We start from the raw sequence: 27,202 nt of genomic DNA on the forward strand, positions 1-27,202 counted from the left end.
TCCAACTAGCTAAAATTTAACAAGATTTTTGAAATTTTGATTTATTAATCGAGTTTTTTTACGAAGATATATCGGGTTAATAGTGCATTTTATGGGGGATATACTCACTAATTTTTTTTGTCGGGATGTATCAACCTAAATTTGAATTTTGTTAAAACGTACCAAAAACAATATTTATGGCGAGAAAGTCAAATTTCCGACCTTTGACTTGCTTAATTACTCTTTGTATAATGCATGATATTCAATTGCTTCTATTACATTCATTTTCCTTCAATTCCTCACTGTCACTTTGTGGCTCGCGCGCTACCTACCAAGTCAAAGATCGGAAATTTGACTTTTTCACCGAAAATAATATCTTTAATACCTTTTAACAAAACTTAAATTTAAATTCATATATCTCTACTAAAAAAATTAGTGTATATCCTTACAAAATGCCTTCTTGATATATCTCTGTGAAAAAATCTTAATAATCCATGTAATAAACAAACGGGGGTGTCTTGGGGCCAGGTTTTTATGGTCGCTCTATTTTTACTCCCTTTGTTTTAAAACATAAGGCATTCACGCTTTACGAAAATTTGCTTTGACCACAAATATCTCTCAAATACGATAAATAAAAATTATAAAAATTATACTGTTGGATTCGTCTTGAAAAATACTATAATAATATTATTTTTAAATTTTTTTTATCATCATAAATTGAGAGTAATTAACGGTCAAAGTGCACGAATTGTGAAACGGGGGGAGTATTAAACTTTTCTAAGCAGCCAATCAACAATAAGTTTCCTGTAAAAAAAAAAACAAGTTTGATGAGGTGTCACTTTTTTTTACCCTACCCTCCCAAAAAGGCGAAAACCTAGGGATCTTCACTGCACTATAAATGCACGCATTATCCCTCCCTGAAAGAATTACAGTTTCCATTTCTGATTTCACTACAACTTTTATCTGAAAAACGAGGAGAGAGAAAATGCAGATATTCGTTAAAACTCTGTCAGGCAAAACCATCACCCTTGACGCTCAAGGCGGCGATTCCATTACCACTATCATGGACAAAATCTACTACAAAGAAGGTTTTATCTCTCTCTTTTTATAAGCTTCTTCAACATTTTCCGCTGATTTTACTTTGTTCTTCGTGATTTTACGCTTGCATTTTCAATCGAAATTTCGCGACGTGATTTTTTCCGTGTTTTATTGAAGGCATTGTTCCTCAAGAGCAGCGTCTGATTTACGCTGGAAAGCAGCTCAGTGATGATAATACTATCGCCGATTACAACATCCTGAAAGGTGTATTTCTGTTTGTGCTCTGTTTTTTTCTCAGTTTTTTCTTGATTACAGTTTTTCCGGTGATGAAGATGATGATTTGAATGATATTTTTGGTGGTGATTTCTGCGTAAATTTTGATGTGGTGACACTTCATCTTGTAGTTTCTCTTTATATCTGTCATTTTACGCCATTTCTCTCTTTTGTTTTTCCTGAAATTGCTATTTATTGTTGTTTTTTCGTGATTTTATTTTCTGCAGTTGATGATTTTCAGATTTTACTGCTCTTAGTGCAGTTCTGTACTGTTTCTTTTTCCATGATTACAGTTTTCAGGTGGTGAAGATGATGATGTTGAATGATATTTTTGGTGGTGATTTCTGCGTTTTTGTTTTTGTTGCTGTGGTGACACTTCATCTTGTAGTTTCTCTTTATATCTGTTATTTTTCGCCATTTCTCTTTTATTTTTCCTGAAATTGCTATTTATTGTTGATTTTGTTGTGATTTTATTTTCCGCATTTGATGATTTTCAGCTGTTACTGCTCTTACAGCAGTTCTGCACTTCTTTTTCTACGATGAGTGCGGTTTTGTTTCTATATATATATCAACCTCTGCTTTTCAAATATTCTGCAGTGTCTCCTTTTTCTTGTCCTTTTACAAATGCAGTTGTTTCTCCTTGTTGCTTTTGATTTTGAAATAATCTTTTCTTTTTGCTTTTTTTTTTGCTTTTTTTTTTTTTTGCTTTTTTTTTTTTACTGATTTTAGTTATAAGTAATCATCATGAGTTCATGACGACTGTTTTACAAGTTACAGCAATATTTCCATGTTCTTGCTGCTAATATTGACTTGTTAATACATTTTTGTGATTTTCATTTTTCGCTTTGTTGTTGTTCGTTACTTCGTTTGCTCGTTCTTTTTTCTGCGAAATCTCTGAATTTGCCGTTTGATTGTTGTAATTTGTAAACAACGATTACGTTTCGTGTTTTTTTAATCGGTTGATTATCATTGTTAATCTGCACGTTGTTTGTAGAATCAACTCTTCTTCTGGTGCTGAGGCTGAGAGGAGGAGGATGCGGCTCGTTCAGAATTGCACCGGATTTGCTGGAATTGGCTCGTAAGTACAAGCAATACAAGCAGATTTGCCGCAGGTATGATTTTTCTTTCCCTTCACCTTTCATCCCAGCTTTTTTGATGTTGTTGCTGCATCTTAAATAAATCAAATGATTTGGCTCGTTGATGAACTTGGATCTTATTTCACGTTTCCGTTGATATATGATGAACTTTGAAGTTGGATCATAATATACCTTGAAGAAGGGTAGTGCATTTTTTTCTGGTTTGATAATTATTCACAGATTTATACTACTGTTTAGCAATGTGGCTAATATATACGTAATGTTATCTATAATTGCATGCTATTTGGTGGCGTTTTGATAATTATTGCTTTTATGATAATGTATTTCGCGAATTTTCCAAACCACCTTAGGCGGAGCTTAATATAATATTAGAGGATATTAGCTTTGAATATTTGTGTCGATGTTGTAATATAGGGACCATTAGTCCCCTTGCTACTTTGGTTTCAAACTTGTAATTTTGGATTGTTAAGGACTTAAGGTTTATTTTATTTACCCCTTTAACAAAAAAAAATAGGTTAAATGTCACATAGATATAGATCGATGGTGCTTCAATTTTTTTTTTTTTTTTTTGCGTAGTTATGACACAGTTAACAGTATAATATATAATGCAACTTTAGGAGTTACAAAAATTTGGCAGCTTAGGAGAGTTTTTTCGAGGACATATAGCCAAGCTCAAAATCTATTCAGCAACTAATATTAGTATGTACCCGTACTAAGCTACTAATCATTCGGATCTCATCATCTACAAGTTCCTTGGGGTGAGATCTCCTACGACGTCTTCCCTCATTCCGAATAGTTTGACATACTGATTAAATTGGACTAATAATATCGTTAAGAGTCCAAATTATGAACCAACTAACAAAAACATTAAATATATGTATCATGTATGCGATCTATCAAGGATGTTCTGAAATAATGGTTAAGATCGAGGTGCTGTGCACAATAGGTCATAGGTTCTAATCCCCTTCCCCTTATCCTTCTTTGTATTTTGTACTGCATTCGTGGCGCATACGGATAAAAAAATTATTTTAACTTTTGTCACGCAATTAATTAATATGATAGCTTAGACTTTTCCTTTCTTGTAGGAGTATATTCAACCTACTGGTCACCTTGTGATAAATTCAGTCATCAATAATGGGATTTTCAGCATTTCTGATTTTGAATTGATATATTTAATGTATTCAGGTGCTATGCTCGCCTGCCATTGAGGGCTACAAACTGTCGCAAGAAGAAGTGTGGACACACTAATCAGGTACTACATACAATAACATTCTTTTCTTGGACATCAGTTAAAAGTAACTTCCCTTTCTAGCTATATATAGGTCGTTTTAATTCAAATCTCATGGTGTGTTTTATCTTGTTATTTTTTTACGTACAGCTGAGGTCCAAGAAAATATTTTCACCTAAGGAGAGCAACGCAAGGGTGCACAAATAATTAGTAGTAGTACTTGAAGGACAATAGTTGCTAACGACTTTAGCATACTAAGGAATATCACTCGGACTTTACTCTGGTTTAACACGTAAATTTTACACAACTATGTTTACTGGTTTTGGTTGTGGTGAAGTTTATGTAGCATGATACAATCAAAATGTTGCTAGATCAACACTACTATCTATGGTTTAATGAGCAGATATTTTGGAGAATTGTGTTTAATGTTTAATGATTTTGCCTAGCGTTTGTTGTTGCCTATGGGTGAGACGTCTAAATTGCATTTGGTCTCACCACAGATGTGCTATTTTTTCACTTTAGGAGATCTTATCTATTGATCATTTTTTTTTGGGATTTGGGAATGTTAAAATGTGTGACGTTTTAAGAACTTTTTTTTATAGTGATTAGCACATAGCAATAGCTTACGTATTTGTAGTATTCGGTGATTCAATAGTTGGTTCACTCTTGAAAAATTTCATTAATTTTGCGTTAGTTGTAGATAAGAGCTTCGACTTTAGTTGCAGTACTTGTTAGAATTATGAGTTTGCTTTAATAAAATCCCCCTCGTCTAAAACCTATATTTAATTGTTAGGTTTTGTGGTTCTCAAATTATGAAAGTATACCAGAATAATAATGCGAAATTAAACATAGAAGTATACTGTATAAGATTTCGACAAAATTGGAAGAAAAGCCATGCGAGTGGGTATGAAGTGGGTGTGGGTACTCATGCAACTCGCGAGTGGGGACGTGAGGACAAATGTAAGTATGTGCCCGTTATGGCGAGAACATATTTGGTAAATTTTCTTGCGATGAGTGGTGGGACGAGGATGTGGATGAGATTTTTAGGTGGGTGCGGGTATGGAAGCCCTCTGCACTTATCCCCATCCAATCTGACATCCCTAGTAATTTAATAATAAGTGTTAAAAAGTACCCCTTTTGTCCCTAATAAAATACCTATCTCAAATTTTATCTTATATATGTGCATTAGAGAAACAAATACTCTTTTATGAGACGAGGTGAATAGAATAAGAGAGTTTAACCAAGGCTAATCCAGGACAACAATAGAGTTTAGATTAATTCCAATTTACTAAACTCATGCAAGGAGAATGCACTCTTTATATATGAGTATATGACAAATAGATGCCAGTGATGGATGTTTAAAATAGAAGTATAGACTATAGAATATGTAATTGAACATATATCTATTGGAAATTTGATTACTTGGATCAAACTGTATATACGTGGATACATGTGACATGTTATATACCAAAAGTATGGTGGTCTGTTTGGCAATACTAATTGAAAAGGAGTTTAAGGTGATAAGTTAGCTGAAATTGGAATTGATAAACTATTTAGTTTAACTGATAGCTAATTAGTTTAATTGTTTGACAAAATTAGTTGCTTAAGTTGATAAGCTATTTTGACAAAATTAGTTATCAAAATTTTCAATCACCTGATTTTTATAAGTTAAAATATTTAAAATAATTTTAAGCTTTTGGGAAGTATGGTGGTTAAAATGACTGAAACTGATAAGTTAAAATATTTAACTTATCAATTTTAGTCATTTTAACCACCATACTTCCCAAAAGCTTATAATTATTTTAGCACCTAAAATATTTTAACACTAGTACCTAAAATTAGGGGTGTTCATGGGTGGTTAACCGCTCCAAAACAACATTTCGGTTCGGTAATCGAAAGTTTGGGTTCGCTCTTTTTGTGAACCGTAACCGTTTAGACCGGTTAGTTATTGTTAACCATTATTTAATTTATGCTATTATGTTTTACTTGATCTACTATATATTTTCAATTTTTTGTGCATATATTTTAGCATCATATATACTCTAATATAAAATGTATTAAAGTGGATAATAAATCCATTGGAAAACATAACTAACACTAAGAATTCACTTCATTTCCTAATTATAATGTTTATATTAGTACTAGAGTTTCTAAATGATTACATACATTTTCAAATTGTTGTAACCTAGTAACAAATATTAGAATTAATGCAATTGTTTGAAGATGTTTGACAACAATTAAATAGAGAAAAGTAATATTTTGGTATCTCGGTTAACTATTCGCTCAAAAATCATAACCGTAACCGTTTAACCGTTATTTTTATCGGTTTGGTAACCGTACTGTTAAAAGTTTTTTTTTCGGTACGGTAACCATCCATTTAGAACTTTTTTTGGTATTTCAATATAGTTTTTCGATTTCGATTTCGATTTTTTATGAACTCCCCTAATTGTAAGAGATCATTTTAACCTCTTACGATAAATGCCCTGAACAAGCTCAACGACTGTCACAAAAGCTACTTTACCGAACACTAATATTTTCTATAAATAGTGAAAACACTAAAAGCTACTCGCCTACCCCCAAATCTTGCGTGAACATGCAGCTGGCTGGTATGTGAATAGCGTAGAAATAGTTAGAGTGCAGATCAAAAGAAACCAAAAGATAGAGACCCCTAAAAGTTTAAACCATTACAAAAACTTAAAATTTAGAGTTGGTATTGGGATTTACGAATCTAATTTTCTAGTATATCACCATGGAATTCGTGGCACCATTGATGATGTACGCACGTAGAACTGTTGAAGAGTGTAAGAGTGCAGAGAAGAGTACTGTAAGATGATGCTTGCACTCCGTTAATTACATGTTTGAATTTTTTGCAATTTGCTATCTTCTTCGTTGTTTCTCCCACTTTCTTAGCAGGTAATTATTTAAGTCTCAGTCAGTTTAATATTGAAATTTTCTTCATCAGAATTTTTGTAATTATAAAATCCCGGTAAACCCATTTTTTTAATTTGAGGGTTTCACATAATGGGTGATGTTTTTAATTAGTGGATTATTGTCATTTTCTTTGAACTTTTCAGCTTTTAACTTTGATGGTAGGCTTAAATTAGTTATTAATTATGAGTTCATTTGTTTACATTAGAATTTTGTGCAAATGGATTGATGTCACTTTTGTTACTATTAATTAACAAGTATTATCTGAAACCCACAAAAGTTTGAATGATTCAGATACTTGGAATGTCCAGATTATTAATTACCATTGTTATATTTCTTCTTATTTATATAGTTCTTGAAGAGGGAAAGATAAAATTCAGCAAACTTTGTGCTAATTTAGGAGAAAATTGTATTTTTCTTGAATGTGGGTGTTAATTGGGAAGCACCAAAAGTGTTCATTATTTAGTTATGAATTTCAGGATCTCAGTCAATCTTCTGCTCATAATTTTGCACTGCAGGATTGTGTCAGCAGAAACAAATTCTGGAGATTGTGAGTTGTTTCAAATTATGTTGTCTCGTTTCATTTTCTTTATTCTTGTAAATATGCTTGTGATTTTTAATGTAACTTCATTGCAGTTTGGATCATTATCTAAAAGTTTCGATTCGAGACTTTTTCTTATGCTTCCATGGACCATGATACATAGTTGAGCTGCTTCATGTTTAGCTTTAGATTAAGGATATTCTTGTAGAAGCTTCACGCTTTCATTATTTTCATTATAATGTGTTTGACCTTGGCCAAGGAAGCTGTCAAGAGAATAATGCTTTCACTTCATTTTCATGCTTCTTTTATGAAAAAAAAATATATAGCTGGAAGAAAAGCTTTTCTTTTTTAATTATGAAGGGAAAACATTTCCTACCATTAATTTATTGTAATCTTTAATGGGAGTCCATATCTCTTGGTGTTTTAGTTTCTTTTCATTTGAGAGACTTTTCCCAATTCAATTTTTATGGAGTTGCATTCTCGCTTGGAGAAAATCGGACCAGTTCCTAGTTACGAAGTTTGGAGGGATTGCTATCTATGTCTGTTTTGCAGCGTGAACTATCTTACTGATAGATACATAGATAGATAGACAGATTGATATAGAGAGAAAGGGAGGGAGGAAGAGAGGGGAGGAGGGAGGGCCTAGAATAGAGCAGGTCATATGGCACGAGACCGTTTGGGGGGGGGGGAAGCTGATAATAACTCAATGAGATCAAATCAATTACTAAAAACTATTGATGCATTGAAGAAGATTTCTGGGAAGCTGATAATAATTTAATAAGATCACATCAATTACTAAAAAATGTTGATGCATTGAAGAAGATTTTTTTGGAAATGGATACAATTTCTAATTTGGAAGAAGTTATTTGAACTGTATTTGCCCTTGTGCTCTTCAACTTCTAAAATCTTTATAAAGAAAATCTGTTTTAACTAATATTTCATTTCACTTCTATATATCTGCTTATTGGGTTTTTACAGGCTACTGCTTGATTATTATTCATCAGGAGGTTTATTTCAAAATCAACCTTATACTATTGTTATTCACTGATTTTATCCATTGCCTCCACCAACAATTTTTATCTGAAATCTGTACTAGTTAGTTATATAAATACTCCTGAAAAGAAATAATATGAGACATGAGTGTTAATCAATGCTTTGTGTAGAGAAAAGAAAAAGACACGTGAGGTTTATGTAAGAAATAACAAGTACCTGGCTCAATTAATTGGGAAGCAGTTCTTGCAACCATTTTGGTGGCTGCTTTATACACTCATAGTTCGTGGGTGTCATAGCAAAAACAAACACCAGCAGGGATATTTGTTATATGATGGCGCTCCATAGTAGGTATAAGAAATTAGCTCTACAGGAAAAGCCTTTTGGTACTTTCAGAAATAAATGTCTTCTTGTATGTTGTCGTTTCATTGAACTTTTTGCTTGCGTGTAGAAGTCATAGTATAGTCCTATGCTGTTAAACCCTGTCTGAAGCTTTTCAAACTCCTCCTTGTTGCACTTTTCTTCCTTCTTCGATTATAATTTCCTTGTATACGTAATACACGTACCTTTCAATTTTCTTTTTAATGAGGCCAACTTGTTCTCTTTCTTTTAATAAGGCCAAGTTCACGCTTTTTTACTCGTTCCCAGTCGCATATCCTCATCAATCAGGTGTCAGGTCTACACTGATATGTAGCCTTTCTCATTCCCCAACCACAGTTAAGGGATTTTTGCACATAATTGTCATTATAGATCTCAAGGTATAGTTACATGTCTCCAGTCTGTATAATGTCACTTTGGCGTAAGCAGAATGCTGGAAGAGGAGACAATAGTGAGTCAATTATGAATCATGCTATGTCAACATGTTTTCCTTTAGTTTCAGACTGTCAGGTAGATCCGTAGATCCTTATCTTTACAGGAGGCTATTTCCTGTTCATAGGCAGTTCTGTGTCTTTCACTGTGTTGGAGTGTTATGAATACTTTTTCTGGGCTTTGGAGGAGCCGAGGATAAGAATATGTCGTGTTTACGATTGAATTGGGTGTGTGGTTGTGCGCATCTTCTTCAGAGTACTTCACTGAGTGATTTGCTTTAGGATAGATTACATATCACGCGTCTCTCTGGGCTATGGCTGCTGGGACTTATAATAGCTACTTGTTGAGGAAAAGTAAAGGAACTGGGTTAATCTGTAATCTGTGCTTGCGTATAAAGAAGAAACCTAAAGACATGTTGGCTAATTTCTGTGTGATGGTTGATATAAGTAACTTAAGTTTGCAGACCTTCCATGTTTGGAATCTGGCTCTTTTCAAATCCAACTCTAGGCTTCAGACTTTAAAGGAGGGGTTGTAGGCTGTGGAGGCCCTCCTTACTGCTTAGTATTTTCAGAAGAAGAAAATGTTTATGATCTTGATTCATCTGTTGTCCGCATATTTCCTTCTCAAAAAGAATTGACTGAAGTTCTTTCTGATTGAGTTTTACTGATGCAGTGGCTGTGTTGAAACATCTCAAAACACAATGGCAAAACACGCCGCCCAACTGGGTCAGGCATGATCCATGTGGTAGAAGATGGGATGGCATTTTCTGCAATGGCCCGCGTGTGACTGCTATGTTAGTATGCTGATGAATTGTTCCACGACTTGCAGCAATCAGTCTTTTTCATTCAATTCCTGGATAAACACTAGTTTTTTCAACTAAGCTTCTTCACTTTACATTGCAGCTTATTATCAGGCATAAATCTGATAGGTTCACTGCCGGAAGAAATCATGTTATTCTCTGAGCTGAAGCAGCTGTAAGTAGTACTAAGAAAAGTTGCTACTGTCACCACACTCATCCTTATGTCTTACAGAAAACTCCTAAGAAATTCACGAGGCATGTCTTGATTTTATCGTATATATCCACTATAAGGTATTTAGAGATCTTAGATACGTATGAGCTAAAATATTGGCAGAGTGAAAGTATGCAACATCTTTGTGAATAAGAAGAGAGGGATCTGTGGCTTATAATAGCTAGGTCGAATATTCAGAAACAACCCGACATATTCTCTGGAATTTATATGATTTAACATTGTAAAGTGCTTGATTATCATATAATATCCTAATTGATGAAACTTTAAGATATTCACTTGATCAAAGTTTTGTTGCTTTCATTTAATCAATTAAGCTGCAATGGAAGTGTCATATACCATATACTTTCTAGCAAACATTATTGTTTTAAGATTTGCTAATTCAAGGCTCGATACTGTGGCCAATATTATAAAGACACATGGTGCCGCAATACAAGCATAAATGCATAATTTCCCTCACGACCTCCATGATCTATCTCCCATCTATTCCTGTTCATCTCCCTCTACAGTGTCAATATCTGCTTTATGATGAGTGCTTTCTGTATGTAGAGATCTATCAGACAACAAAGGGTTGCATGGCCCACTTCCATTGAATTTTGGCAGGCTGAAGAATTTAGCACGGCTGTAAGAAACTCCTTTCTGACACCACAACTACTATCAAGGCAACAGTTAGTTTGACAAAATTAACCTCACTGTGTTTTCTTATTGAAGTGTTCTTTCAGGTTGTAATTTTTCTGGCCCAATTCCTGAATCAATTGGATCTCTCCTCCAACTTGAGCGTTTGTAAGGATTTCCTTGTTCTTTTTTCTGTCTTCCCTTATAGTTTTCTCTATTATCCCTCCAATCTCTCTGTCTCTCTTAGGAGGAGGTAGTTTTTTCTCGGCACTTCTGTCATGGAAAATTGAGCTGTATGGCTATCATTGATCTCTAAATGGATGTCCCCTCAATAGGTGTTAGCTTCATTCCCCATATGTTGGCTATCGTACTGCTGAGTGCTGAGCTTCAAACTATATAAGCAGTGTCAGTCAGTTCACCATCATTACTTTTCTTCTGACTCAAGTTTTGTGGTATTTTCTAGGTTTCTCAATTCAAATAACTTCAGTGGACCGATACCACATTCCATTGGTAATCTCCAAAATCTCATATGGCTTGATCTAACTGAGAACCAGCTGGATGGAAATATACCAGTTTCCAACAAAACTATGCCTGGCCTGGATAACCTGTCTAAAGCCGAGCACTTGTATGATTTGTTGTTACAGAGTATTCTGATGCTTTCTTTCCATCTTACTGAAGATGAAACAATAACAGTGTTTTCATTTCATGCAGTCATCTTGGACAGAACAAGCTCTCTGGTGAAATCCCACTTGGACTTTTCCGCTCAGATATGGCTTTGAGGCATCTGTATGATTTTTCAAGTAATTATTAGGAGAATGTGCTGTTTGTCGACTGATGATAATTAAGGAAGATCACAAAACTAGAATGAAAAACAGTTACATTCCCTCCCTTATGTTATGCTGATCAACAAAGTAATACCTTTGGTGGCTTCACAGATCATTCATTTCTATGGATTGGAACGTGTGATAGGTCTAAACAAAAATTCATCTGATCTCAAGTTGTGCTCTTGCTCAAGACAAAGTCTACAGCAAGGGTCAGCTATGAACCTCAGGGAAATTCTTATTCAACAGCAGTCGAAATTCTTGCAATTAAGCTAACCTTTCAGCCTCCACCTTGCCCCTTTTTTTTTTTAACAATTAGTTGAGGTCCATTCCAGAATCTGACTGAAAATTTAATCAGGCCAATTTAACAAACAGCCAAGAGATCTAAAGTTAATCTACATCAACATAACTCTCTAAGCTAGCATCATTGAACCAAATCAACTAAATTGTTCAACTAACAACCTAATATGATGTTTCCTTTTTTTTTTTTTTCCCTTTTACAATGCAATTATGTATGTGAGCTCGATGATATACTATACGATTTGCAGTATTTTAAATGACAACCTGCTGAATGGAAATATTCCAGAAACATTAGGACTTGTGGAGGCTCTAGAAGTCATGTGAGTATAATATCTTTGAAGTATATCATGGTGAAGTGAATTTTGCTAAACCATTAACCATTTGCAACCTGATTGCAGACGCTTGGACAGGAACTCACTTAGTGGCTTGGTTCCGCGGAGTTTGAAATTTCTCATAAACGTGAGTGAGCTGTAAGTAGATCATCCAATATAAACTCACCTACTTCATTGTAAGCTATAGTTGAAAAGTCCATTGTACTTTGGTAATGTGCCAACGCTGATGTCTTTCCAGCTACTTATCAAACAACAACTTGAGTGGTCCAATCCCTAATCTTTTTGGAATGATTCGCCTTACATATATGTGAGTATCTCGTTTTCCATGTTATGATTTATGCAATGGAGCATACTATCATGCAGTTACTCTGATATGACAATGATCCTGATTGTGACTTTCTATTCGTCATGTAATTCATGTGCAATTATAGATCTTTCTAATGAATTTAATTTGCCAATCCCTTGTTTTGCAGAGATCTTAGTAATAATAATTTTGACGCGTCAAATATTCCTCTGTGGTTCACCACTTCTCCATATTTAACTACAATGTAAGTTTCTTGCCATCATCTTTTGTACCCCATCCAAACACTAGAAACAATGAAAATAAATTGAGAGGACATTACCAAAGATATTAACTTGCGATTCACACTGGCAAGTGAATATGGGAAACATAATGATTCTGTTAGCTTGTGAAATGCACCATACAAACTTTGTTACTGGGACGGGATAGTTTGAGTCTATCTTGTCACTAGTGCAATTACTTAGACTTCTTTTTTCTAGGACAATACCTGTGCCAAATTTGGAAATAGGAGAATGTGTGGTATACATACCGTTCTGCCACCCTGGAGCTTCTTATAGAATACAAGATTATCTTCTTACAAGAAAGCCAAGTGGCTTATAATTTAGAATATCTTAATGGATTTAGATTTTGTGTCTGAAGACCAAACAGAGAAGGATCAGTTGTATACAAGAATTATAAATAAGATAGGGTTGATGGGTTTTATATGAATTTGCACTTGAACCCATGGAAATAAAACTCACCCGTTCTGTAACGGATTTTGGATTTACCGTTCCGCGAAATCCCGTTACGGAACGGCGTAATAAAAAGCACATAATTCTCACCGCGTTGTCCTTTCCGTAACCCGAACTCACCGCGTTAGAACACTTTTATCCTGTTACATCCGTTCTTTTCCATCATTGGCCAAAAATATTTTATCATTTAATTATATAGCTGATGAAACATGATATTCTGGTAGATTTGATTATATTATGTTGTAATAATGCTTCATAAACTAAAATAATATATATAAGGTTAGAACATATTAATGTAAATATCACGCTGCGTCGGCCGCGAAACATTCTATTTCCCCGTTACAAGCCGTTCCCACGACCGCGACCGCGTTTTTTTCCTTGCTTGAACCTTTTCTTGTTATTTCATTTTGAAAAAAGTAAGATTATGAGCAGCAAAGAGAATTGGGCGTTTTTTCAGGAATTATTGAACAAGCTTGTAATCTCGGTCTTTTAAATTGTCAGTCTAGAGATGAAAATACTTTCCACTGCAGAGGCTTCTTCTGCAGATTCCGAATTCATCATCTTTTTTTTCTTGTTTCTTCTGGTAGAATGTCTACCGCTGCTTCTTAATGTAACGACTGCCAAAATATTTTCTCCCTGTGTCATGAAGCTACATGAATACCATGACCATAGGTGTAGCTTGTATTTTACATGACATTAATATTACTGTCTCGGCTTTCCATTCAACCTAATATATTGATAGTTCCCTCACAGAAGGATGGAAAATACTAGCTTAACCGGCCAAGTACCGGTAGCATTGTTCAACCAATCCAATCTGCAAATGGTGTAAGATTTCTCTTGTCATTTAATCACATTCTGCTTCTTTTTGTGAAGTTACTCCATGTCTCAGAAAATGTATATGAACTTGTCAACTAAGTGTTCATATTATATAATACCTTATACATCTGAGCCTGTGGCAATAGGTTACTAAGAAACAATAGACTCAATGGCACTGTTGATATTCGGATCAGACCTGGCAGCAATCTCCACCTTATAGATTTGCGAAATAATTTCATTGATGAATTTATTTCAGAAGACTTCAGTCATAGAACTCACAACATTCTGTAAGAATTCTAGTTCTTCTTTATGATGCTCTTGGTCCGTCTAAGTAGTTGATATCTATAATCATTTTTTTGCTGAAATGAGTTCAAAACTTGTGTAATTTGTGGCAGACTCGATGATAATCCGTTCTGCGACAGGGCAGAGGGAAGGGGAATTTGCATGAATGTCAAACCATTAGATAATTCAAAGTTCATACCCGAAGTTAATTGTGTTTCTCTATCTTGCTATAGCGACTTTACAGGATCGGATTGTAGACGTCCGTATCTCGGTCGCCTGGCCTTTCTATCATTTAACTTCTCAAATCTGGAGAACTTGACCTACTACAACTTTTTGGATGGCAATCTAAAGAATGATATTAACAATCAGTCCCTCCTTGTAACAAAAATATGTTTGGCTAGTTCAATGGTAGAAACTAAAAATGATTATCTTGTGTTGGAAATAGCATATTTCCCTCCTGCTGGCATTCATTTTGATCGAACAGTAATTTCGAGAATTGGGAATATCCTGAACGACCATATTTTTGAAACACCATATGGGCCTTATCACTTCTTTCCGGTTCCTTACAACTTTTCAGGTCATTTTAAAAGTTTCTCTCATTGAGTAGTACTATATTGAAGGTTTCGCAATTTTTAGTTTTTTTATCTAATTTTTTCCCTCTTACTTCTCTTGCAAAATGGACACCAGAAGAACGAAGCCATCATATCTCTCTCATTATTGGGCTCTCTACATTCGGATTTGTGCTTATTGTACTAATAATTTTTGCCGGAGCATATGCCTATCGTCAAAGAAAGATAGCTCGAAAAGTGTATAGATTAAACAATCCTTTCTGTAAGATTGGTAGTCAATGCTGAGTTAATCTTATTTGGTATTAGTTTACTTTGCCTGTATCTTTAAGATTAGTTGTTGACTCTTATTTTGCAATTGCAGCATCCTGGAGTCATGGTGACCTTCCTCAATTGAATGGAATTAGATGTTTCTCATTTGAAGATGTCAAACAGTGTACCAATAACTTTACACACTTAAATGAGATTGGAGTTGGAGGTTATGGGAAGGTAAGTTCCTGATCTTCTATTTTAGAATATATTCAAAGAGTGGATTGGCTCAACTCATCAGGATTCGACTTGGATTGTTGATTTCCTTAGATTTTCCCATTGGTTACTAGGATTCACAGCAAAGTAGGACCTTTTATGGTCTGCTGCTGAAGCCAGAACTGGAAAATTAGAACTTGGACCTATTCAATTCACAATTTATGATTTCCAATCTACTCACAACTTTTGTTGTAACATTGTAAACTTTTACTTCAAAAAAAGTATGTCACGAGTGACATGGAATGCAATTATCATTTTCAAGCAACAAAATTATACCTGCGCTTGGATTTGCTAATAGTCTAATATATACTCCACATATGTTTAAAAAAATTGTTAACTTCAATATTGTAATTTTCTATCAGAACATATTTACCATGAATGATATGGGATGCTCTATCATTGCCCAACTAACACAAGAATACTTTCTCTTGGTGCTGCTTGTAGGCACGTAGCCTAATGTATGCATATGTATGTTTCACAAACTGCTGACTTGTTCTCTGTAGGAATTTGCAATGAACTAGTTTAGGCCTTATCCTTATAGCTAGCTTGACGAATAAGTTAGGAAGACAATTAGAGAATGACTATAAATAGAGCAAATAGGAAAGGAAAGCCATGTCGAATATTGTGGTGTTCTGTTTAACTTTTAAGAGTTAATTGGGAGAGAATCAAGCCTCTCAAAACTCAAAAGTTTGGATATCCTTTATTATCGTTATTTTCCAGTTAATCATCAATCTTTTCACTTATTTCCTTGCTAAAATCTGTCCTAAGCTAAGCTAGTTCTTAGCAGAAGTCCGTGTTCCTTAAGTCATCAACTTCACATTATGACCTTGTCAGCAGTCTTGTAACTTCAATACTTTCTAAATATTTTATTTATATTTTCTTGAAGTTTCCTTTTATGATGATTTGACCCTTTGGTGTTTGTAGTTTTGTACAGAATGATATGCCGCTTTTTTTTTTTTTATAACATTTCTTCAGGGCCAGTATTAGCTATCTGATGTTATTCTGTTCTTCTTATATCCTCTATCAGCACAGCTTGCACTCTCTAAAGCTTTTTTGTTGAAATTTTTGTGGATCAGGTTTATAAGGGAAAACTTGACAATGGACAATTAGTTGCGATCAAAAAAGCTCAGGAAGGCTCATTACAGGGTGCCATTGAGTTCAAAACTGAGATTGAGCTTTTGTCAAGGGTTCACCACAAAAATATAGTCAATTTAGTTGGCTTCTGTTACGATAAAGGAGAACAGATGCTGATTTATGAATATGTTCGAAATGGCAGCCTAAGGGCAAGTCTTTCAGGTACTTCAGTAATTTGCTCATCTTTCAAATGCTCAGGCTAAGATATAACGGTGATAGAGAAGAATTTAACACTAGTTCTTTCTCATCATTTATGTAGCAATTGAAATGATAATGTTTCTCATTGTACGAATATATAGTTGAAGCCTCTCAATCCTGCTAGCTGAAATTACTAGGTCAACCATCTTGACTGGATGCACAGCTTCTTTTTTTAAGCACCAAACGTGCTGAACATACTTTTTTAATAACAAACTTATGAACTACTCAATAACAAGTTAACAACTCCTATCTAGAAATACACAACCTTCATTCAGCAAAAAAGAAAAAGAATAAGAAAAACACAACCTTCTTGATACATTCATTACCCACTATTGGTTTATAATCCACTAGACTTCTTATACATATAGCCATGAGATCGCTGTTCTGTTGTCTGAAGACTTCTACTGCGATCTGGTATTCTAATTCTTCAGCCGAGTATGACCTTCCTCAATGCCTAGCTATGATCTCCAACAACCTACTCATTTACCAACTGCCAAATACTCCCTCCATTTAACTAATCAGTCCTGGGCCCACTTAAACGAAACTTCCTTAAATCATTTTGTACTTGTCATTTTAACACACTAATGCAATATTACTTCACTTTTGAAATCCAATGCATAAGCATAATCATGGTAAAAGACACTAATTTATAAATGAAGGGAGTAGCAATAAAATTATTCTCCATCTAGACTAATTAGTCCACTTAACTAACCTTTCTTAAATATTATTGTACCTTTGTACTTGTCACTATAATTTACTAATGCAATATCACTTAAGTTTTGAATTCCAATGCTTAAGCATAAACATGGTAGAAGACACTTTTTTAGGATTGGAGGGAGTATCAAGCTTTGATACTTAGTGAAACATTTGATGATAAGAAACTTTTCTCTTCGAATGCATACATCTCAATAATATAATTATATCATCTTACATTTTACCTTGCCCATTTCCTTGAACATATCATGAAGAACCTCTCACTGGATCCGAGTGACTGACTGATTCAAGAAACCATATATATTGTCAAACCAGTTGGCTAAAAATATTCTCTTGCTCTTTTTAGGCTCCAAAATGGCTTCTGGTCAAATGCTTATCATAGGATAAAACTCGGGACCAACTTTTTTTCTTAATTATAGCATTCAATCTTGTTATATTTAAACAGACTAGTAAATGTAATGGGATGTCTCATCTATCCACTCCCCAGGTCCGACCCCAACGAGACAGCTCCCTCTTTCCAGGGATTGGGTGGATATTTGGATTGTGATTAGCTGCTGTATGTGACCACTTCATTGTGGATGCTATTACCATAATTTTGAATTTATACTATCTTGGATGTAGATACTAATTAATTACTGATGAGTTGCGACAGGGAGATCTGGAGTGAGATTGAAGTGGACGAGGAGATTAAAGGTTTCCCTTGGGGCAGCCAGAGGTCTGGCGTATATGCATGAGTTTGCTGAGCCACCCATCATACACAGGGACATTAAATCAGAAAATATACTTCTTGATGGTCATTTGAATGCCAAAGTGGGCGATTTTGGTTTGTCCAAGCCTTTTAGTAATGATCGAGATCATCTTACTTCTTATATTAAGGGAACAGTGGTTAGTTATCATGCCTACACTTAAATATTTTGTTCAGATTTCAATTCAGAAGGGGGGGGGGGGGGGTGGATGTAAATGGTAAAGGAAGGGAGAAAGGGTGGACCTGTGGATGGTTCGGGCCCCTCTTTCTCTCTCAAACGGTTTTGAAATGAGACTTGTCATGTGGTTTTATCACTCCATAGTCCATATCCATACACATATGGTGTAGTAGCAGAATTATTTTTCTGCACTGATGGCCAAAGAATCCAGTTTTCAGAATCTATTTATACATGCAAGTAGTTTGCTTCCCAACAATTTGTACTGCAACTTTTTCTATCATCTGACTTTCTTGTGCGTTTCTTTTTGTGTTTAAATGTATCCTCTTCCAGGGATACTTGGATCCTGAATACTTAATCACCCAACGGCTAACTGAAAAGAGTGACGTCTATAGCTTTGGAGTGGTGATGTTGGAGTTGGTAAGTGGAAGATTGCCCATAGAGAACAAGGTGTACATTGTAAGAGAGGTTAAGGCCACTATGGACGAGACAGGGTACATTTACAACCTTGTAGACCCTGAAATTCGTTCTGGCAATCTAATTGGCGTGGAAGAATTCATAGAATTGGCACTGAAGTGTGTTGAGGACTCAGGACACAAGCGGCCTACAATGGGAGAAGTGGTGAAAGAATTAGAGAGTATTATTCAGGCAGGTAAAAATAACCTGAAAGCTGTTTTAAGTTCTTATGAAGGAACAAGCGAAGGCAGTACAAGTTACAGCAACAGCTGCCTCTCGGAAAACAGAGGAAGTTGTCCTTTGTTAAGATGAGAGCTTGTTTGGGTATATGTGATGTTTGAGACCTTTTCAGCTCGACTCTGGCATATCTTCTTATTTGGGCTTGGCTTGTTCTTCTGTCTTATTTTTTGCGTGGCGTTTGCCACTGAATTCAATCACTTGGAATGTACTTGGAGAGCGTTATCTTACATGTATGAAGTATGATGAACTGGTTGTAATGTGGGACGATGGATAATATGTTCTTGACAGAACAAGAACACTTTTCTCACACACCAGCCAAAATTTGAAGATGTGAAGTGGATCAGATATGATGGAAAGCAACTGTTTAATTTAGACAGCGCTATATAATGTTATGTTGGCCACTGGAAAATTTATTATAATGTTTTGAGGTATTCATTTCTGCTAATCTAATTACTATCCATCTGACCTGGTGGTTATTTCTTTTCAAGATTAACTTCCAGAGATATAGAAACGAACCTAATTAGATGAACTTCCTCTATTTATTCAATAGAACCACTGTTTGGTTGTAGCTTGTAGACTGTTCTTAGTATTAAGAGTACTCATTTCTGAATGTCCTTGTGTTGTTACCAGTACTTGAACTTTGTTCTCTTCACCTAAATATATCAATCACAAGTAATTCAAGTTTTGTTCATAGCCTATAAGCTCATGTAAGTTTCAACAAAGTTTACTAAAAGATAAGCTCAGATTAAGTCCAACAAGTTTAGGTAAGCAAATCTTTCTAATGTTGTGCATGATTTTGCTTTGGATGGCTTAACAAATCTCTCATTGCCCAAAAGCAACAAAAGTAGATAACCCTTAATAAATTCTATTATTGCTCATCTGCCTGATCAACGGACTTTCCTTAATTCCTAGACGTAATTAGGGACTGTTCTCTTCGGCGTAAAAAAGTTGAATTGAACTGAATTGAATTGAATTGAACTAAAATGAATAGTGATATGTAAGAGTAAAATTATTGTCCACAGCTGAACTGAATTGAATTGAACTGAAATGAAATAAGCTGGGGAGAACAGACCCTTAGTTGGTGGGTTTTTATGGTGTGTAAATACTAAATAGTCATATAAGACAGTGGTGTCATGTAATTTGATCCCAAGTCTTTGGTACTAATCTTAATTCCTTTTTGTTTCTTTTGTTTGCCATATGCATCTTCTCTTCATGATATCTCTATGTTCTTTTAAATTGAACAAACAAAAGAACATGTAGGTGTAGTGAAAAGAAGATGCAGTTGGAAGCATGTTACTTTCTAATGTAAAATCTGAAAGTTGACAATAGTTAATAGGGAACTTTATGAGCGAATTCATCCCAAAACATTAGAGAACTCACACTTTAAGCAAACACCAGTCAATATAAATGATAGATACAACAAAACAGAGAAGCTTTAGTTAACTTCTTATCAGTTATCACAGTACTCACACAGGAAGAAGGCAATACTATCCAAATACTTCAAGAGAAAAAAAAGAATCAGGAATTCAAGTTTCTGGAGCTGGAACTGCAGCTGCAACGGCTTCAGGAACCAGAGCAGATCCTCGCTTGATCGAAGCAGACTTTTTAATATGAGCATAGCTTCCTTTCTCTCTGAAAAGCTGTGAGAAATGATGTTTACAGTAGAGGATTCCATCAAGGGCAGCATAGTTTGAAGGGGTAATAGAGCAGCCACCATGGGAGCACTTGAAACAAAACTTGTGATAGAATAGATTTTCCACTGTCACCTGTTGAGTGTTTTGCAAATAAGAACATCAGTAAAAAGGAATGGTAATCAAAACAGACACGAAAAAAATCTGACATTGGTACTTAGGTAAGTGCTACGAAGTGTCCACAGAAAATAGGAATAACCTCAACTATCGAACTTCAATTGGCTGACATCTATTGTTTGTAAGCTTTTCAAGGCTTTTATTGAAAATAAAATTTGCACAAGATTAACACCATCAATCGACTGATGACATACATGTGAATTGATCACTTCCTTTTCTTTCAGTTTTTCTTAGATTTGATTCCCTGTACCTTTTTTTAGGGGGGAGTGTACTACCAAATTCTGGAAACAAACTTAAAGCCATCCCGGACCCAAGTTAAGCACAAACTAGTAATACTTAGTCAAACAAAGTACCTTCTCAATTGGATAAACAGTTTTGGAACAAGTTGTACATTTTTCTTGAGTTCCAGAAAACATGCGCGCGGCTTTGCTTGGCGATCTTGTCTGAGACAAAATTGCATAATTGAATGTCAGAGAAGAAGCAATAGGTCGAGATGTAACCAAACTACCAAAGGAGCATGGTAGTGGAGTAGATTTTTACCAACTCAGGCTTCACGTCAGGGGACTTTTCAGCAAGTAGTCTTGTAGCTGTTAAGAAAAATATGTGTAGCTGAGTTAAATGGTAAAAAATTTATAGCTTTGTTCCATGGTCAGAAAGCAAAAAGATCTTATTCTTAGGATTAAAGATGTGAAAGGGGTTAGTACGGGACTGAAAATTCTTGTTGAAGTTCCCTGTTTCTTTGAACAACTGCTCAAAGTGAGGCTTGCAGTACAGTGCACCATCCATTGAAGAAAAACTGTGCAGCTGCAAGCAAGATAGCAGCTACATTAGCCCACATAATAGGCCACCATAACAATTTCTAGTACAAACCGGAATCACAATAAGACCAATCGCTCAGTGCATACGTGACATTAATCCAAAATATTTTATTCCCAAGTTTCTGATAAGAGTAATAGCTCAGTCATCTACACCAAGGCTTCAGCAATATATCATACACATTTATATACACAAAGGCTTGTAGGATAAACCATAAAGGAAGAGAACAATCCTCACAGGCGTACAAATCAAAGAGAAAGGCCAGGTTTCGGAAACGTAATCCCTCCAACTCCTACTTGTAAAAGGTCTAAATTCGACAACGAATCCTTATTCTTATATACAGGTCCCAAAGGAGTCCAGTGGTCCTCCAGTTCTCCATTTAATTTCTCCCAGTATGTTTTAAGTATTGTCAACGAATAGAATGTTGCATATCACAACCTAGACAAGCAATCATTTTGCAGAACCAACAATTTTATATTCAAACAACACTCAGCATCAATCCACTAACACACAACGCAGCAAAATGCCCTTCTCTTTTGGTGCAAAAGAGGCAGAAAGAACAACAGATGCTGAAGGGTCCAGGAACCCATGTCTATAGTACAGATACAATCACTTGAGAATAACTTAGCTGACATTTACACACAAAAAATGCACAGAACATAAATCATATGAATTTATTAGTGCTAAATACAAACTACCCACATGCACAAGATTACCCAAAGCTTTAAGTTCTTACAAATTACCACATAACATCTTAAATCAGACCAAATTACCCAAACCCATAAAAACCCATAAATTATATCATCATAAGCAACATATAGCAATTACCCAGAACACCCAATTCAATTTAAAGTTGGAAATTGAAAGAAAGTTTAAGAATTTTTTTTCATAACCATCTAATAAAACTTATTAATCAAGATGACAAAAAAAGGAGACAAAATTTGATCCATAAATAAAGTAAAAAAGTATACCTGAAGCTTGTTTTTGCAATGGTTGCATTTGAAGCAAGACTTGTGATAAGCAACACCATCAGCAGAAAGCTGATCCATCAGATAAACAGTCTTATCACAAACCTTGCATTTCTGTTGAGTTCCTGTAAACGACATCGTTTTTACCTTTCTTCCTCCCTCTTTTTTTCTCTTAAACAGATCTAAGAATTCCCTCTTTTGCCAGTCTCAACTCTCCCCACTTTTCTCTCTCCTCCACCAACAAAGAAGAAGCTGCAATCACCGATCTGAAAATCAAAAATAAAACATGGGTCAACTCAAAAAAATTGAATCTTTTCACTAAAAAAATGATGTGAAAAAGTAAAAGTTTGTAACTTTAATGTGTTTAGACAAAAAAAAAAAAAAAGCAGACCTTGAATGAAGGGATCTGAAGAGAAGAAATGGAGGAGAGAGAAAGAGAAGAAGATGGAAATGAAGAAGAAGTTACAGAAAAGATGGGATTATGGAGATTATTATGATGAAGAGTTGGGTGAAATAAGAGAGAGATAACAGAAGGAAGAGAAAGAGAGAAAAGGGAAAAAGACGGGAAGATAGATAAATAAAACCTGGCAAGGTTCTGAGTTTTGAGTTCTGACTGACTGCTGGGTCCACCACCACTATCTTAAGGCTTTTAGTGTTAATTTTTGTTTAGGGAATGAAATCATGAATAATGATGATGAGGAAGATAAACTTCATTATCAATTAAAGATGCTAGAAAATTTGACGTTACCAGTCTCGACTCTCAACTACTACTATTAGGGTCTGTTAAGGTATGTTCTTCCCAGCTTATTTTAAGTTCAGTTCAGTTCAGCTCTGGACAGTACTTTTACTCTCACACATTACTATTCAGTTCAATTCAATTCAGTTCAGCTGTTTTATACCGAAAAGAACATGCCCTTAGTGAGTTTGTTTGGAATTGTTTCAACTTTTAGTTATAACTTATAAGCTTAACATGAATGGTAAAAATGATTTATTTCATCACATGATATTTTTTAGAGAGATGTGGTAGTTTAGTGAGTACTACCCAAAATATAGGGCATTGCTCAGGATTCGAATCTTCATCCCAATAATATGTCGGAGATTTTCTTCTGAGTTGTTTAGCCTTGTACCCAATCTTTGATATGGTTTGACTTATACGCTAGTAATCTGGCAGGGGTTGGTCTTCGTGTTAATTATCTTTCCTAATAAAAAAAGTTACATGATATTTTTTCATACTATAAATTTAGTAGCATGTTTTAATACATTAGTAAGCATGATGGTTAGAATAATGCAATTAGTTTGGAAGGGATGAAGTATAACAGCTTGAACAATTGTTAGCTATTTAGGTAAGATATAATATTGATTTATTAACATATTTAGATGTACACTTTCAAGTAATGCTTAGTTGATGTCCTTGATCACATGGGGGAGTATATGCAGTTAACATGATTGTACACAATGTCTTTAAAGTCGTAATAATCCTCTCTGCTTTTTAATAAGGTAAGGAGAAAAAAAAGGTTATAAGACTCTCGAGGAAAATTCCTAACGCATCCTTTACAATGATTTTTTGAAGAGCTGAACTATTACAATTATCAACACTAAAAGAAGACTGAATTAAATGTACAACCTTTAATATCCAATTTGCTGCCTTATTTGCCTCTCTGGAGATGTGATTGATAGTCAATTGTTGAAGGACTGTAGAAGTATTTTGATGTCGTTGATGATCTATGCAATTTGCCATGGAGGAGACCAAATAATGTTATTGACGGTGTTGATGACTAGAAAATTGTCGCCCTCGATGTGAATATCCTTAATGCCTTGTTGAATTGCAACGAGACTATCTTTATGCAATGCAGTAGCTTCAACCACTAAAACTTGAGCTTGTTCGAGGTTGTAGCTTATCATCGAATGTAGGTCTCTTTTGTGGTCTCTGATTATGATACTTGCTACTACTGAATGTTGTCGAACGGTCGAGCCATTGAAATTTAGTTTGAAAGGGTTGAGTGGTGTTGGCTTCCAAGCCACTAGAACGGAGGAGGAAGATCGTAGAAGCACATATATATGCAATCGCAAATCTTGTATATACTGTCATAGTTATTTAGTACTATATAATGACTAATGAGGACGTTTATGATATTTTTTGCTTGGTTAATTTAGGATCAATATTTTTTTGGCGCAAATAACCCGAGGATCCAACTGTTTCTCTCAAGTAGAAAGATTTCAACTACATTGAAAGCTCTATCACGAATCAAGCCAATGAGCATAGTATTTGATTAGAACATCAACAACCGAACAACTATGATGAATAAGAATTGAATCAACTATTCATTTCACATGCAATAATCAACTAGGACCTAGTTAATTAAAGTGCCAGTGAATCATGTCCATAACAATATACTTCCTCCGTTCCATAATAAGTGAAACATAGGGATTGGGCACAAAATTTAATAAACATCACTTTTAAAAGCCAAAAAGTCATAAAATACCCTTTTCATTATCAAAAGGAGGAGAGAGAAAAGCAAACTACACAAGTTTGTGATGGGTATTCTTGTCATTTTATAACTTTCTTTTTTCCATTTAAGGTATGTTTCACTTATTTTGAAACGTTCTAAAATAGTAAGTGTTTCACTTATTATGGAACGGAGGAAGTATTCACAATTTAACCCAACCTTTCAACTAGTAGTTTCTAATAAATCAAATGGCATGATTTTAACCAAAATTAACGGCTTTCCAGTGAGAACAAAGTCACTACCTTCTACAGTTGTACTTCATGAAAGGTGATATTTTTAACAGTAATAATTCAACATGCTGCATGCATAGTAGTTGGATGAAATAGATGAGTAAACGTTAATATCTAGGCTCAATAATTAATTAAATGTACTACTATCAACTAGTAGTAATATCTAATGATGCATGCATGTACTATGGTATATTTACTTTTTTTTGTTGCGTCCTTTTATTCATTATAAGTATTATTTAATTTAGAATGATGTTGTAAATAAGGTTTAATTTGATCAAATACTTCAAGTTAAAAATAAATCTTTATTTGTACTTCATGAAAACAAAATTTTTAAGATTGCTAATAACATTTTCACAAATACTAGATTAACTTTTTAAGCAAGGAAATACGCTAGCTTCATTATATATAAATCTAACGCATCAACAACCCTCCTATAAATTTATTTATCTAGGATTATTCTAAGGGACGTTTGATGACTTGCGATAGCTTTATCAACACAAATACTAGATTAACTTTTTAAGCAAGGAAATACGCTAGCTTCATTATATATAAATCTAAAGCATCAACAATCCTCCTATAAATTTATTTATCTAGGGTTATTCTAAGGGACTCTTGATGACTTGTGATGGCTCTCGGGTGGTTGAGAGTCTTGAGGCCCTTTACACTGCCTCAAACTGACTTATGTGGTTGATGTTGCATCTTTCCGGTTCCATCTCGAACTAGTTGTGAGAGCTACAATATTTCGTTCTCAGTCATGTATATGCTTTTGAATGGCCTCCTATGACCCTAGGAAGCATCTCATGAGGCCCATGGCTAGAGCTACAAACATGTCTAAAAACATGTATTATAACCTTCAATTTTTGCTATTTGAGGGAATCTAAGGACTTTTTCGTGCCCGAGAATAATTTTTCTTTGTAATCTTTTTGAGGGACTCGAGACGCCTTGAGATGACTCTCGGGTGGTTTGGAACTCCGAATATTATTGTAAAAGCCATTGTCCGTTCTTAGGCATTGGAATGCTTTCAAATGACCTCCTATAACCAAAATGTGTCCCCAGGAGTTTGACAATATTGTTCAATTTTCATATGTAGACTTTTTTGGGTCCAACAATTTGCAAAATTTGAGGGTCCAATAATATGCAAAAATTTTCGAGTCCAACAATATAGGGACTTTTCAGGTCCTGATAAAATTTTTCATCTAAGACCTTTAATTCGGAGGATCTTGAACGCCTTAGGATGCCTTTGAATGGTTAGATATCTCTACGTTGCCTCAAACTGCCTTATACAGTTTATTTTGTTTCTTTTCAGTTCTACCCTCAAAATAGCTCCAAGAGTCATTATATACCTGTTCTCAAGCTGCATATGCTTTTAAATGGCCTCATATGGCTCCATGATGTACCCATGAGATTTGTTGTCTGGCCCTTGCGAATGTCAGAAAGCGTGTATTATAACCTTCAAATTTTGTTATTTTAGGCCATTTTTAGACCTTTTCACCTTCCACAAATATTTGTTATCAGGAACCTTTTTGAGGGGCTCGGGATGTCATAGGATGACTCCTAGGTGATTGTAACCTCTTATTGTGTCATATTAAACTGCCTCATACGACTTATTTTGCAAATTCCACTCTAGAAATAGCTTCAAAGTCGTCATGCATTGTTCTTACTTATTCTTAAGCATTGATATGCTCCCAAATGGCCTCATACGACCCCAAGATACATCTTATGAAGTTTGTTGCGAGCCGAGATTTGTCCAAAGCGTGTTACAAACTTTTTAAATTCAGTCATTTTTTTTATCCATATGAGCCACGAAGGCGGTACAAAATACAAAGAAGAGGAGGGGGGATTCGAACCTGTGACCTATCGTTCACAGCACCTCAATCTTAACCACTAGGCCAAGACATCCTTGGTAAATCTGTCATTTTTGTTCTCTTTCCGAACTTTTTTGAACATGACATTGTTTTTATATCATGCGCTTTTGTGAGGTACACCGGGTGCCTTAGTGTGACTTTAGGG

General features: G+C 35.0%; 3 protein-coding genes across 16 annotated transcripts; 2 read left to right on the forward strand and 1 right to left on the reverse strand.

The window, feature by feature from the left end:
• The first annotated feature begins 886 nt into the window (after positions 1–886).
• On the forward strand, positions 887–4,031 carry LOC104903804 (ubiquitin). The gene is made up of 5 exons (XM_010691923.4): positions 887–1,067; positions 1,195–1,281; positions 2,285–2,402; positions 3,573–3,639; positions 3,766–4,031. The coding sequence occupies exons 1-5, from the start codon at positions 965–967 to the stop codon at positions 3,820–3,822; spliced, it is 432 nt and encodes a 143-aa protein (XP_010690225.1). The 5' UTR covers positions 887–964; the 3' UTR covers positions 3,823–4,031.
• Positions 4,032–6,178: 2,147 nt separating this feature from the next.
• Positions 6,179–19,473, forward strand: LOC104903812 (leucine-rich repeat receptor protein kinase HPCA1). 14 transcript variants are annotated; one of them, XM_048639609.2, is made up of 21 exons: positions 6,179–6,439; positions 7,023–7,093; positions 9,543–9,677; positions 9,787–9,858; positions 10,462–10,536; positions 10,624–10,695; positions 10,991–11,152; positions 11,239–11,313; positions 11,897–11,968; positions 12,047–12,118; positions 12,219–12,287; positions 12,454–12,528; positions 13,766–13,837; positions 13,975–14,115; positions 14,224–14,687; positions 14,801–14,941; positions 15,041–15,165; positions 16,278–16,497; positions 17,735–17,803; positions 17,900–18,132; positions 18,501–19,473. In XM_048639609.2, the coding sequence occupies exons 1-21, from the start codon at positions 6,365–6,367 to the stop codon at positions 18,933–18,935; spliced, it is 2,925 nt and encodes a 974-aa protein (XP_048495566.1). In that variant the 5' UTR covers positions 6,179–6,364; the 3' UTR covers positions 18,936–19,473. The 14 variants fall into 14 exon arrangements, with proteins under 14 accessions (XP_048495566.1, XP_010690246.1, XP_048495569.1 ...); XM_010691944.4 differs by having other exon boundaries at positions 6,180–6,528; positions 9,557–9,677; positions 14,798–14,941; XM_048639612.2 differs by having other exon boundaries at positions 6,180–6,528; positions 7,062–7,093; positions 9,557–9,677; positions 14,798–14,941.
• Positions 19,474–20,245: 772 nt separating this feature from the next.
• On the reverse strand, positions 20,246–23,039 carry LOC104903783 (LIM domain-containing protein WLIM2b). The gene is made up of 6 exons (XM_010691893.4): positions 22,847–23,039; positions 22,459–22,721; positions 21,376–21,475; positions 21,212–21,258; positions 21,025–21,114; positions 20,246–20,629 (listed from the first exon to the last, which is right to left on the reverse strand). Exons 2-6 carry the CDS (start codon positions 22,591–22,593, stop codon positions 20,390–20,392), a joined length of 612 nt encoding a protein of 203 aa, XP_010690195.1. The 5' UTR covers positions 22,594–22,721; positions 22,847–23,039; the 3' UTR covers positions 20,246–20,389.
• Between the last annotated feature and the right edge of the window lie 4,163 nt (positions 23,040–27,202).

Source organism: Beta vulgaris, chromosome 2 (genome assembly GCF_026745355.1).
Source record: "Beta vulgaris subsp. vulgaris cultivar EL10 chromosome 2, EL10.2, whole genome shotgun sequence".
NCBI classification, from domain to species: domain Eukaryota; kingdom Viridiplantae; phylum Streptophyta; class Magnoliopsida; order Caryophyllales; family Amaranthaceae; genus Beta; species Beta vulgaris.

Coding starts and splice junctions, on each gene's coding strand:
- LOC104903804 (XM_010691923.4), top strand. CDS start 965: ATGCAGATATTCGTTAAAACTCTGTCAGGCAAAACCATCACCCTTGAC. Junction 2,403..3,572: donor TACAAGCAGATTTGCCGCAG/GTATGATTTTTC, acceptor TAATGTATTCAG/GTGCTATGCTCGCCTGCCAT. Junction 3,640..3,765: donor AGTGTGGACACACTAATCAG/GTACTACATACA, acceptor TTTTACGTACAG/CTGAGGTCCAAGAAAATATT.
- LOC104903812 (XM_048639608.2), top strand. CDS start 6,365: ATGGAATTCGTGGCACCATTGATGATGTACGCACGTAGAACTGTTGAA. Junction 14,942..15,040: donor TAGATTAAACAATCCTTTCT/GTAAGATTGGTA, acceptor TTGCAATTGCAG/CATCCTGGAGTCATGGTGAC. Junction 16,498..17,734: donor CCTAAGGGCAAGTCTTTCAG/GTACTTCAGTAA, acceptor TCCACTCCCCAG/GTCCGACCCCAACGAGACAG.
- LOC104903783 (XM_010691893.4), bottom strand. CDS start 22,593: ATGTCGTTTACAGGAACTCAACAGAAATGCAAGGTTTGTGATAAGACT. Junction 21,259..21,375: donor CAACAAGAATTTTCAGTCCC/GTACTAACCCCT, acceptor TTTTCTTAACAG/CTACAAGACTACTTGCTGAA. Junction 20,630..21,024: donor CTGTTTATCCAATTGAGAAG/GTACTTTGTTTG, acceptor AACACTCAACAG/GTGACAGTGGAAAATCTATT.